At 41.0% G+C, this 14,090-nt stretch overlaps 1 protein-coding gene across 9 annotated transcripts in view; it reads right to left on the bottom strand.

Moving 5' to 3' along the window:
- Positions 1-14,090, bottom strand: part of SCHIP1 (schwannomin interacting protein 1) — a 669,020-nt gene that overhangs the window by 21,447 nt on the left and 633,483 nt on the right. For all 9 annotated transcript variants that reach the window (XM_033133854.1, XM_033133925.1, XM_033133870.1 and 6 more), the window contains one exon: positions 6,188-6,306. In XM_033133854.1, coding sequence (XP_032989745.1) covers positions 6,188-6,306 — 119 coding nt within the window. The remainder of the gene's footprint in view (positions 1-6,187; positions 6,307-14,090) is intronic.

A 14,090-nucleotide genomic window follows, 5' to 3' on the forward strand; every position in this document is an offset into this window, starting at 1 on the left:
AAAAACATCTGAAAGAACAGGGTATAAATAATCTTCCTTATGGTGAGTCAACAAGTGTAGCTTGTTTTGAACTACTGTGAAATACATATGTGTTTAGAGATTTGTGTCTCCAAAGGGGAAAAACGACTCAGTGATTTTCCAAGTTTTGCTCTGCCAGAAGAATTTCAGGGGGGCCCCGGGGGTCTGTAGGGGAAGGATGGAGAGGGGCACCAAAGTGGCGGCATGGTGGTGAGGGGCACTTAAGGTGGAGCGTGTGGAGTGGCATTAAAGGGAAATGATGGGGAAGCATTTCTGGGCAGGGGTACCCCTGTTCTTCTCCTTCCACCCTCCCGAACCAGAGGGTCAGAGAGTTTCTGCACAGGATTTTATTTGAGAAGATATTTCTATTATTAAAAATAGTAAAAAACTTCCTGAGACTTCTATTTAAACACAACATATTGAACATAGGTATTTATCTACTCTTTCTTCTGAAATCCTATTAAAATAATATTAAAGTTAGAAAGAAGGCATAAACCAACATGGACAAACAAAATGGAAAAGAAGACAATAATAGCACAGAAGAGCATTTGGAAAGAATTTGGAAGATAAAATGCAGATGGATGAGAGGTATTTGACCAAACTACCTCAATTTGCTAGATGCCTGCAGAGCTGGCTGGTGGAGGAAGCACATGCATTTATACTGCAGAATCCTGGACACGCTCAGGTACATCTGAAGGCAGGAATGGAGTAGGATTGCCAAAGATAGATTGTCTGAACACCTGATAGAACTATCTAGACCTTCTATTGGCCCTGTCCACCTGTGGCCAGAAGAATGAGGAAGTTTGAATCAGAGAAGCTCTGGACTGGGGCACGCTCAGGCACAGCTGAGGGGACAACGAAGGGCCTTACCGAAAGGAGAATTAACAGGTGCAATTCTACATGTTGAACCTTCAATCATCCCCTTGCCAGAGTCTTAAAACACTGGAGGCCAGGCTTAAAACTCCTCAGGATTACACTGGGGAGTTCTCTGTGGCAACTTACAGCCCAAGAGAAAAGATCTTTAGATACTCTTAATTGGATACACCCTAACGAAAGAGTTGTGTTTTTATCTGACCATTCTAGAGGAAAGTTCACCATTCGTTAATTCAATAAAAACGTAGTGACTGACTTATGTATTAGGCATTATTTTAGGCAATAGCTGTGGTGGTAAACAAAACAGTCCTGTTCTCTTGGAACTTATCTTTTAGTGCTAGAGAAAGACAAAGAACGGGTTAAATATATTTATATAATATGATGTCAGGTAGTGATAAGACCCCAAAGAATAACAAATCAGGGTAAGAGAAGGAAGGAGCAGGGTTAAAAGAAGAGAAAGTGGTAGGTAGGTTCGGTGTTTATCATTTAATTGGATAGTCAGGGAAGGTCTCTTGAAGAGACAATATATGTCACTAAGCCCAAACCAAAGAGTTTACGAACAGCTTTCCGTGTTTCCCATTTAATTATTAATGGACAGAAATATATATAAAAAAAATAAACTCAGAAAAAATCATGGACAATGTAGAGATCAGAAGAAAACATTTTAAACAACTTAACTAAAACGAATACATTCAAGGAAATGAGAAAGTATTGCACCAAAAATTTTCAAAATGTAAACAAAATGGACAGATTTTCCCCACACCATATTTCAAAGATCTATAAATGTAATTCGTTAATTCATTAGTAGATCAACAGAGTACATCATATAATCATCTCCACAAATGCAGAAGCATGTAATAAAGTTAAATACCTATTCATGATACAAATTATTTGTAAATTATGAGTAGAAGGGAAAATCATAAATCTCAATGTGGGGACAGAGCCAGGAGTGCAGTTTCCAGGCTCTTGGCCTCACATAGAAAGGTGCTGGCTCAGGTAGTAAATGGCCATCAACTGTGATTGGATGGCCATCAGCTGTGGCTAGTTGGTCGTCACCTGTAACCAGTGAGCCATTGGCCACTAATATAACTGCTGTGGCTACGTTAGCAAAAAAATGGGGGCTAGCAAGAAGATGGTGGCCAAGCCTGCAAGCGGCAGAATGAGGGTTGCGGATCGTGTGTCTCCAACCCAGGGTTGCTGCTTCCTGTGTCTCCAACCCAGCCGCCAGCGAGACTATAGTGGTATGACTCCCCTATCTATGGCTCTGTGGGTGTTCCTTTTTGGCCTCACCATATCCTGCATTTTTATGTGGGGAGAGGGAGCTGAGACCACCCCACATGCCACCCTGCATGACACTCAAAAAGAGAAAGATGAAAGAAAACATAAAACTAACATCATCCTAAATGGGGAAACATTAGAAGCCTTCCCATCAATATGAGAAATAAGTCAAGGATTTCAACTACTACCATTTTTAATCCTCTATGTATCAGTGTACCTTACCTACCAGTGCAATAAAACAAAGCAAGAAACCAGAGGTATGAGGCTCGGGAAGAAGTAAATCAAGTTGCTATTTCTGAGTAGATGGTATTATTTAAAAATCCCAAAGAATGTACAACTTTATTAGAAATAACAGGAGAGTGGAGAAATAATAGGAGCGATAATAACAAAGTGACTGGAAATAAGACTAATATACAAAGTTAGCTGCATTTCTGTTCACCAGGAGCACACAAAGAGAAAGCATTATCAGAGAAAATTTAAGCTAAAACCAGAATTTCAAGTATTTAGAAGTAAACGTAAGAAAAGATGCACATTATCTCTAAATGGAAAATTACAAAACCTTAAGAAATATTCAGTAAGAGCTAAATAAAGGAGAGACAGGCCATATTCATGGATAGAAAGATTTAATGTTGTGAAAATGTAATTCTCCCCTAAATCGATCCGTAGATTCAACGCAATTCCAGGCAAAATCCTAAGAAAGTATTTTGCTGAACTTGAATAGATGATTTAAAATGTATATGGAAGAATAAAAAAGCAAGAGCAGGCAGCGTACTTCCAAAGAAAAAGAGTAAGAAGAGTGACTTGCCTATCCAGATATCAGGACTTATTTTGAAGCTATAGTAATTAGACGGTATGGTATTGGTGCAATGATAGAACTAGTAATCAGTGACATAGAATGTATTCCCATTAATGTCTACTGCATACAAAAGTGGTTTGTAAGATTAGTGAGTAAAAAGGAATTGTTTAATAAATATGATGGAAAATGATTATGTATATGGAAAAAGATGAAATTAGATTTCTCTTCATTCCACATCAAGAAACCAACTCCTGATTTATTACAAACTTTTTAAAACAAATCAACACTCTCAACTATTGGTAAGAGATCGAGGTTGATGTCTTTTGGACCTTGGGGCAGAAGATAAGACACAGTAAAGCCCTGACTTTAAAAGTAAAGTTTGATAAAAATTATATTAAAATTAAGAATTTCTGATCATAAAAGACACATTGAAGAGGTGAAAAGACAAGTTACAAGCTGGAAGAAGTTATCTGCAATATATACAACTTACTAAGGATTAGTATCATGACTACAGAACTTTGATAAATTAAAAAAAGAATCCAATAAGACCCAAACAGACATTTCACAGAAGAGGAAACAAGGATGGCTAATGATACCATATTATACCCATTCAATTAACAAAAACGTAAAAGATAATTGGCAATATCAAGTGTTAGAAAGGTTATGGATCCAGAGAATCTCTGATTCATTGCTGGTTGGCATGTAACTTGTTGCAACCATTTTGGAAAACAAGATAGGCATTATCTTTTAAACGTGAGCATTCATATATTTTCCTAACAATTCCACTCCTACATGTCCACCAAAGGGAAACTCTTGCACACGGACAGCAAAAGACATGTACAAGAATGTTTATAAGCAGCACTGTTTACAAGAGCAAAACCTTTGAAACAAACCAATGTCCATCATCAGAAGAGTACCAGAAGAAACTGTGATATATTCACACTGTGGAATATAACATAGCAGTCAAAATCATGGACCGGCAAATCGGAAAATGAAGCAATTTTAATTTCAGGACAAACAAAACAGTTACTCAAGTAACCATACAATTTTATGACATGGTTTAGTCTGAATAGTATATGATCTTAATAATGTGAACATTGAATAGTTATTTGACCACAAACTGGGAAATAACTAAAGGAGAACAGGATTTGGAATATACAGATATATCTGTGGGAGGGCTGTAAAACAGAGTTAAATCCCAGATTTCTATAGTAGGTAGTTAAAGGATGGTTATTTAAAAGTAAACGCTAAGAAGACACACAGTTTAAATCAAATTTTAAATCATACTTAGAGGTACATTATGTAAATACTAGAAGAAACAGTCAAGGAGTTAAAAGTTACCTTTCTGGAAGAGTGGGAGAGGAATAGAGAGGGATGGGACAGGGGACTGCTACTCTTATTTTGTGTCATTATATACCTTGCAGTTATTATTAATTTCACTTTCACAGCCATATATATGTACGTATGAGTGAGTATGTGTGCGTGTATATGTGTATATATCTATGCTTATCTACCCAACTTTGTTTTAAAAGACAAAACTCTCCCATTTGGACTGGATAGATAAGACATTGCTAAGCAAAGAAATGGAGTTTCTAGAAAAAAACTTTTTGGCGCTTTGGAGAATATTAGAGGTAGTAGTCGTAGAAATCTGTAAGACTATAAGGTCCAATCCCCCCCTCATGTTACAAAAATGAAGAAACTGAAGCATGATAAAAGTAAATAACCTGTTAAAGTTTCCAAATTAGAAGCTGACTAAAACTAATCCTCATGTCTCCAGGTCCCCAGGCCAGAGCTCTTCCTGCCACATCCCAGTGGGAGGAGAAACAGGTGCTTCTACAGCAAAGGGGAAAGCTGACTTTCCAGCTCTGGAATGACGCGAAAAGAGCGAGAGAATTCTATGCGACTGGGTGGGCTCCCAGCTGAGGAAGAGATGTCTTAACTCTGCATGGCCAAACTGCAGCTCCTGTCTTGACGGACTAACCCACCTACAGGGATTCCTAAACATGCATATACGTGAGCGTGTGTGTGCACGCGTGCCTTCTGATATTTGCTGATTTAGAAGAATCTCTAATGGTCAGACTGAAGTACAAGGCTTACTGAAAGTCAGATAGAGTTAAATAGATACTAAAGTGTCGAATTCCAGTCCTCACATGAAGGAGAGTGGAAATCTGTTGTCTGAAGGAATGCATGAATACTCTGTGTCTCCCACATCTGTCCTAACATGGTCACTATACCCAGTCCTTACACAGGGAGTATTGGCCTTAGGAAGACACAGCCATTCTGACCAGAAACAAACATTTGGGGAGGCAGTAAGAGAATACTGATGGGTCTTCCGTTACCACCATCTTTATTAAAACAAAGTTCTATGTGCTTTCATCACTTGGAATACCTATATTCATAATAGCTAATTTTTCAGATTGTCCATACCCTTACTAAGCAAAGGGTGACCTATAAACAGGCAGCGTGGACATCAGCTGGGAGCTTGTTAGAAATACAGAATCTCGAGCCCCACCTAGACCCACTGAATCAGAATCAGCATTTTAACAAAATCCCCAAGTGATTCATATGTACATTAAAGTTTGAGACACCCTCGTCTACAGCCCTCTTTTCTAGGTAAGATTATAATTTTAATATATTTTAATTGGGATTGGAAGCTATGCCAATAGCCAATGATATCCTGAAATAAATATCGATAACGAGCAATGATATCTTGAAATAAATTAAGATAAAGAAAAACCACCCGGAGGACAGGTTAAACTCTGTAATAAACATTAAATGATCAAAGTGGGAACTGTATTTCTCAGTTACCAGTATTCATTGCAATCAGATGTATCAGGGGGTGATGCTGGATGCTTTGGGACTGCTTAATGGGGAACCTGGTGGTCTGCCACACTTCTCTAAGCATCAGCCAGCTTGTTTGAGAGTGTGCCCTGACTCCCCCATCACAATGCAAAATCACTACTGTGTCTAGAAAAAAAATAAAATATAGAAATCTGACCTCAAGAGGTTGGGCAAATGGGCCAAAAGAACCCAAAAACTAAAACCCTAAAAACAAACCCAACAAACAAGTCAGAAGAGGTCTGTCCAGAATCCAAATAAACGTGATAGTATTATGAAAAAAATAATACTCAAGGAATTAAAAGATACCTTTTATGAAACATGTAGTCAGATGACAAAATCCATTAGGTACATATCAGAAAATCAATTCAAAAGAACACTCACCGAGAGGAAAGGCTTGGCTTCCCGCTTTTGCTACAGCTGGTATAAATTCCTGGGCCATCATCAAAGAAGCTCCCGAGTGCCAACTTCTGTCGGATTGATTCTCTCTCATTTTTCTGTGCCTAAAATTTCAGGAAAATAAAAAATGCCGATAAGTGGACCGGGACATCACAACCATAGGCAGTCTAACTGCAAAGTTTCTTAGAGCTGTAACATTAGACGACAAATAAATAAGCAAGCCACAGCACAAAAGCATTTGAATTATTAAGAGCTGAAATTCAGCCCGTCTCTCCTGGTTCCACCTCTGCAAGCAATTTCAATTCTGCAGAGCCCTTTACGATCGTCAGTCTAGGAAATCACCACTGTGGTAAAAAATGATCTTCACCGGGATGGGAGCAGATTACTTGGCGCTGTAATCCTTCTTCTTCTTACCTGCTAGATATGACAGAGTAAAGCTGTGGAGGGTAAGCACTTCTAAATCGAAGTGCTTTTATCCCAAACGTGGCCTTTCCTGGATCCTCTTTTCTCTCATCCTTGTATCATCCCTTCAGCCCCCTTTCTCTATAGCAAGAACATGAATTCATTCAACCGACATGCACCGCACCTCTAAGAGATGGCAGGTGCCACACTATGATGCCGGAACAGAGTCCTGGACAGACAGACACAACGCCTGCTGCCACCCAGCATAGAGTCTGGATGGGAACTATTGTTTCTGTTCAAGAGTTACACTGATCTCACCAGGTTTAGAATATGAGAAACCCTAACGTATGGCCTGAAATTGCTGGAGAATTCTAATTGAACCCATCTGTTTCACATCTTGAAGGGAAGTCAGGTCAGGGTGCATCGGAAAAGATTGGGTACACTACACCGCTGAGATAATTTGGATATGTTTACAACACTTGGCTTCCCATAAAAGTCCCATAAAAACTCACCAAGCTGAACTTTTAAACCTTTAAACAACAGGAGAGAAGATTAGAAATGATTTCGTTAGTTAAAAATACAACAACTACGAAAACAAACAGAAGTTAGAAATCCTGGGGTGAGGATGAGATTTTGGCCTTTTGTTTTGTGGGGTGGTAAAAGCTTGTGGAAACACCGTTTTATGTTCTGAGCAGGGCATTAAAGACGATGCTGAGCAAATGATGTTACAAAACCCAGCTCAGGTGACTGGGAGCAACTATGGAAGGCATGATGGCCCCTCGATCTGTCAGTAGTAGGTTCTGGAGCCACGTGTGCTGCCACCAATACCCAGAAGTCATAGTGAAAGCTCTGAGCCATGATCTGAGCATCACTGTGTCAGAGTGACAAAAGGCACAACCTGTCAGAAGGGCGGGCTGAAAAATGGCTTCATTTCATCCCCAAGTGAAGGGCAGTATACTATTGGTGAAGGGTGCTCTAACATGGTAGTTACTAGTTATATGTAGCTATTGACATTCAAATTAAAAATTAATAAAAATAAAATTTCATCATACTAGCTGCATTTCATGAGCGCCACTGCCACAGGTGGCTAGTGGATACCGTATTGGACAGCACAGAATAAAATACATGACAGAGCAGCACACATTTCCATCACTTCGCAGCCTTTGGCTAAGACCAAGTGTAAAATACACATTCCCAGGCTCTAGCACCAGATATTGAATTTTAATAGATTGAGAACTTCTAGTTCAAGGAGAGTTCATCTCTAGTCTCCTTTTCTCTGACATTTTAAAATCTTTGGACACTATAAACATTCTTTCAACTTTCACACTTAGCAATTATATCTATATCTATCTGTATCTATCATTTATGTTCTGTCTATCTATCATCTAGATATCCCCCCATTTTGGCATATACTAATAGAACTGTCATACTAGGAGCTAGTGTATGTGTGTGTGTGTGTGTGTGAGAGAGAGAGAGAGAGAGAGAGAGAGAGAGAGAGAGAGAGAGAGAGAGAAAGAGAGAGAGATTGTGATTTATAAGAAATATATATTTGGTCATTCAGATGACCAAAATGTATTTCTCACATATATGTGGCCTCTGTTCACAGTTCCCAACTCACAGCTCCTAAAACCCTTGGAATTTCCTAAGTTAGGAGAGCAATACAGATGTCTATTGTTGTGTGAATGCAGTGATTGAAAGCACCTAAGGATGGGTGTGGTTGTCAGGAGAACCAATCCTGTGATTAGAGGGTTGGAATTTTCAGTTCTGCCCCCCACCTCCGGGGAAGGGACAGGGGCGGGAGGTTGAATCAACCACCAATGGCCAATGAGTTAATCCATCATGGCTACGTACTGAAGCCTCCATCAAAACCCAAGAGGGCAGGATTGGGAGTTTCCGGGTTTGTGAACATGTGGAAATGTGGGGAGAATGGCACACCTGGAGGGGGCACTGAAGCTCTGTGTCCCATCCCACATACTTTGCCCTATGCCTCCCTTCATCTGGCTGTTCCTGAGTCATATCCTTTCACGACAAACCAGTGATCTAGTAAGTTACACATTTCTCTGAGTTCTGTGCGCCATTTTAGTAAGTTAACTGAACCCAACCCCTCTCTCTCTCTCTCTCTCTCTCTCTCTCTCTCTCTCTCTCACACACACACACACACACACACACATACACACACACACTCTTTGATTTATAGCCTGTCGGTCAACAACCTGGACTTGAGTTGAAGGGTTCACTGGAACCTTCACTCTACAGCCGGCTGGTGAGAGGAGCCTGGGCTTGCCACTGACATCTGAAGTGTACGTGTGGTGGGGTGCAGGGGCAGTCTTGTAGGACAGAACCCTTAACCTGTGGAATCTGATGCTATCTCTGGGCAGACAGCATCAGAATTGAGTTGAATTCTTGGACATGCTGCTGGTGTCTGAGAATTGTTTGTTGGTGTGGGGGGAACTCCCCCACTCATACTGGAATTGGGTCTGGGAACCCTAATTTAGTTTGTGATACAGCCACAAAGTGAAAGACTGCTTTCATACAGTTATAGATGTAATGCTGATTTCCTATTGTTTACTGGACTAGGCCAGCACTGAGCCTTGAGAAAGTAACCATGAAGCAAGAATGCTTTTAACCAAGTGTAACTGTACTGCTGGGATCCTTAATTTCCAAACATTAAGGAAATTAATGTTTCCAAACCCACCTTTCCGACCCACCTTTCCAAACATGCAGGGCTGGTACTTGTGATGGTCGCCAAAACAGAACCACATCACTTGACATATTTGCTTAAAATAAATTCATTTCAAAATCCCCATGCTGGTTGCATGTGGTCAGTGACCCTATTTCTCCATCCATATAAAAGAGGATCTCACTGAATGTCCTCTACTGTCAACAAACTGTGGAGTGGAATTGAATACCAAATATAAAATCAGTAGATAACAACACAAGTGTCGATGACGAATGTCCAACAACACATTGGTGTCCAACATCAGCCTGGTGTCTGGAGGCGGTTTTATTTAAAGAAAACACCTATGCTTGGTGTGTATGTGCGAACACAACCTTGATCCCATGTCTGCCTTTCCTGATTTACTTGTTATGCTAGAGCTATAGATATTGGAGGTCTTAAAACATTCCTGTTTACTGATAATTCTTTATACATGAATACTTCATTAACAGTTTAAAGAGGACTATTTTACAATATACAATCTTTCCCCCCTCTGGATACTATTGACCGAATTGAGAAAAGTATAAAGAATGTAAATATCACCCATAATGCCACCACTGAGACACAGATGATTGCTAACATTTTGGTATATTTCTTTTAGTTTTTTTTTTTAACCTTCTATGTGTTTATCTTTATTTTTTTTTAAATAAAATTAAGATCATAGTATTCATTATTATTTTGATAATTTCCCTCATACCATTTAAACTTCTTTAAAGACAATTTTTAATGGCTGTATATCACACTATCTTATGGAGTTACCTTCTATTGTTAGTCACTGGGCTGTATCCAATTAAGAATAACATAGAAGTTAGCATTTTTACATAAATCCCTGTCCACATGTCTGATTATTTCCTCAGGATAAATTCCTGGAAGTGGAATTACCAGATCAGCTGGGTGTGAACATTTGTTGAGGCTCTTGACACATTCTGTCACACTGCTCTAGAGAAAGCTGTTCCAATTTACATGCCCACCAGCAACGTAAAGTAAAAGGGTGCAACTTTCCCAGTATCCGGCTAACACTGAGGATCTTCACTTTCAAAAAACGCTGTCATTTTTAATTTGATAGGCAAAATGTGGTCTTTTTATTTTAATTTCTGATTAGCAGTGAGAATAAATATTTAAATTTTGTTTTGTTTTGTTTTGTTACTGTACTTGCTTTTCTCTGAATTATTTACTCCTAGCTTTACTTATTTTTCTGTAAAGGTCTGAGAATTTTGAAAATTTTATATTAAGGCTATTGGGTCTGTTGAGTTTTAAGCCTCAGCGTTACGTAGTTAAGTCAATAGCTTGCTTCCTCTGTCCTGTCTTAGATGGCTTGGTGCTTGGACAGCCCCTTCCAGGCCAGAGGGAAAGAAGGTGAGGAAATGGAGGGTGATAGAAGGTTACTCTATTGATAGGGAAGGGCCAGGATTCAAGCCCATCTTTCTGGGGCTAGATCTTTCTGCTCCTCCATGCCACTCTTCCACACTGACCAGTAAGGTGTCCAGACGCTGGACACCACGCTGAGGGGATAATGTGAGACTTAAAGAGTTTGGGATCTATTCATACTTCTACTGAGATGCATGTGCTGCTTTCTCAGAACAGGAGAAAACACTGGACTGCAAAGCATACACCGAGGCCTAATCATAACCACAAATATTTACAATGCAAGTATCTACTCATCAAAGCCGCTTTCCTTGACACCACTGCTCAATCTTCCCTTTGGAACAAATGCGATTCCTAACATTTCAAGTAATTAGGATTCAACTGATTAGTAAAATAGTTTTTCTCGAAGAATTCAACAACTGGAACCTAATTTCCTTTTGGTTGAAATGTGTGTATATGTTTGTGCAGTTTCAAAGCTCTTTTGTTCTCTAAGGAATTATACGTGCAGGGCAATTAGGTCCTCCAATCCCCCAAAGCCCAAAGATGCCCCAGGGTGAGGAAGAGGGAAGTGTACAGGAAAAGGGAGAGGCTGACTCAAAACTACACTGTTTGGCTGCCTTTATGACAAGCGGAGCGCTGTCCACTCCTAAAATGGCCTTGGGAAACACCCTCATAAAACATGTAAAATTGTTCTTGTTAGTAAAAAGCAAAAGGGTCACTGAGGCACAGTGGCTCTTCACTATGAGAGAAAAAAGCTATTCAAGACCAAGATGAGAGCAAAATGTGCGTAGAAACTTACTATTGTCTAGCCACAGGCAGTTTTTGTCCTCGCCTGTCACTGAATTCCCTACTGCCACCCCCTGTGCCCGGGTAGATAAGGCCCACAATGGCTTCTGAGGGCCCCATACAAGCCACGATCTCAGAGCATAGACCGCCGAGCACTTTTAGGCTCCAACCCCGATCTCAGCCTTTCCCAACGTGTCACTCTTCAGCTGCAATTCCCCAAATTTGGCAAGAACAAGAGGGTGTTTGGTAAAGAAATTAAAGGCAAAAGGTTCTGCTTGGGTAGGTATCATCCATCTCCAAATCTAGTATGTCCTCAAGTCCTTTGCATAATTTCTTCAGGATGCAGCGATCGTACCTGTCCCTTACACACTGATACTGCGCCCACGTCCCCTCCCCTAGTCCTGTCCTCGTCCCTCTGGCCAGTTCACCTTCCTTAGCATATCATGGTCTCTTAGGTCTCTGAAGCAGGGGCCACCTAGTCTTTCACATGCGAACCTGCATATACATTTGTAAGTGGAACACTATATGTTCTGGGTTCAGAATGAGTCACCCCAAGATGTGCATCCGTGGTATGTAGATTACTTTGAGCGAAAGGCAATGTTAGCTTCAGGCTCAAGAGAAACTTCTGCCCCTTCCTTTAGCTAGCTAGAAGAACTTGCATAAGGAGCATGGCTCTTAATAAGAGATGCTCAGAGATGACTCAAAACTACACTTCTTTTGACCTGCCTATAGGGCAGGGCAAAGTTCTATTTACTAACTGTCTGCTCTTAATCATCCTGCCATGACCCTTTGAAGCCAACAAGGTGTATCACCATCCCTAGCTCAGGATGTCTTACATACCTCAATCCCCCTTCCTATCCCTGAACCTCCTGTGCATGTAAGGTCTCCGACTCTCTCATGTATGCAGGGTTCCCATACCTACGTATGTATTAAATTTGGTTATTTTCTCTTGTTAATCTGTCTCATGTCTATTTGATTATTAGACAAGCCCGAAGAACCCTGAGCATAGAGGGACATTTGTTCCTCCCCCACATCTGCATTTCTAAAATTTATTTAATTGACAAACTATTTTTGTGGGGACACCTGGGGGGCCCTTAGGGTTCTCAGGAATACACTTCGGGAAATAACATCCTACTACACCTAAACCTAAAGGCAGCTGGTGCTCAGGACACTGCCAACAAGCTGCTTCCTTCTGTCTCCTGCACAGATGATGAAAGCCATGGAGCCGGAAAGGGCCTGTCTGACCAAGAGGAAGGGGTTCCTTAAACTTCCCAAAGGAGGAAGATATTGAAAGAAGCTCAGCCTAGAGAATCAGGGGACGCAATTCATGCAAATGGCCCAGTGGTGCTGCGGGAATAAAGGCAGGAGTAAGTCTGGGGCAGCAGTGATGTGGGCCCGGGCAGGATACGGCTAGGCTGTGAAAAAGGGGAGTAGGAGAAAGGAAACTCTTTCCCCCAATTTCCTGTCTTCCATCTCTTCCCTGGGTTGATCTTCCCTGCCCTCCCAGCTCCACTTGTTGCTTGCTTTTACTGGCTATTGGATGTGCTTGTTTTATAATGTTAACTGTCTCAGTACTCAATTCACTACTAATCTTGGAAGATACCACTTCTAGCATGCTGCTTTCTGCATTGCTGAACTGTTACCTGGTCAGTGCTTCTCACACTTCAGGGTGCATATAAGTCACCTGGGGCAACACTTTCCACCAATGGGAAAAAGAAAAGCAATGCTCCAGGGAGGGAAAACTTCCAAAGGACTGGGGCTGCATTATTCCAGACGCTGATGAATACCCTGGTCCCCCACAGCCCATAAGGGAAGTCAGGAAGCCAGGAAGTTGCTGTGATGCAGGTGTGCCCCGTGGAGAATTGCACAGGTGGGCACACACACAAAACGGCCCTCTTTCTGTCACAAATATTAGGCTGGGGCAAAAGTAAGTGCGGTTTTTGCAATTATTTTTAACCTTTTAAACCGCAATTACTTTTGCACCAACCTAATAGCTTTAAACCAGTAGTTCTCAAACTTGCTTATGCATGAGAATCACCGGCGGGCTTGTAAAACCCCTAGACTTTTTCTGATTCAGAAGATGTAGGGTGGGGCTGAGAGTGCATGCGGAACAAGTTTCCAGATGCTGCTGGTTCAGACACTTTGAGAACCATCGAACAATTGAACAGATCAAGCAGCCAGAGGAAACAGAGTTGGTTCTTCTTTAATTGTGCACAAATCTGTTCCATGTGGAATGTTCAGACTCCGCATCCAGGTGGATTTCATTTGTAGCCATCTGGCTTCTGCCAGGCCCTTGCCAGGAGGCCTGTTTTGAAGCAATGAATGATCCCCTTGCTTCAGTGCAATCTACTGCCTGGTGATAGCTGGCATTACCGTGAGCCGCATCCACCAGGCAATGCAGCTGGGATTCTGGAGCTCCCTGTGGAAAAGTACTCTTCCTTTATGGAAACGATAGTCACTTTTATTTCTCTTCTCCACTTGTAAGAAAGGCAGCTTTACACGAATACTCAGAGGCGGCGGCATTCTGGGGGTGGAGGAGTCTAAGGCTTTTAAACATTAGGAACCAGAAGTACAGAGCTTATTGATATTTTTTCCTTAGGGACATTGTCTTCATTTTTC

Source organism: Rhinolophus ferrumequinum, chromosome 2, assembly GCF_004115265.2.
Source record: "Rhinolophus ferrumequinum isolate MPI-CBG mRhiFer1 chromosome 2, mRhiFer1_v1.p, whole genome shotgun sequence".
In the NCBI taxonomy this organism is placed as follows: Eukaryota; Metazoa; Chordata; class Mammalia; order Chiroptera; family Rhinolophidae; genus Rhinolophus; species Rhinolophus ferrumequinum.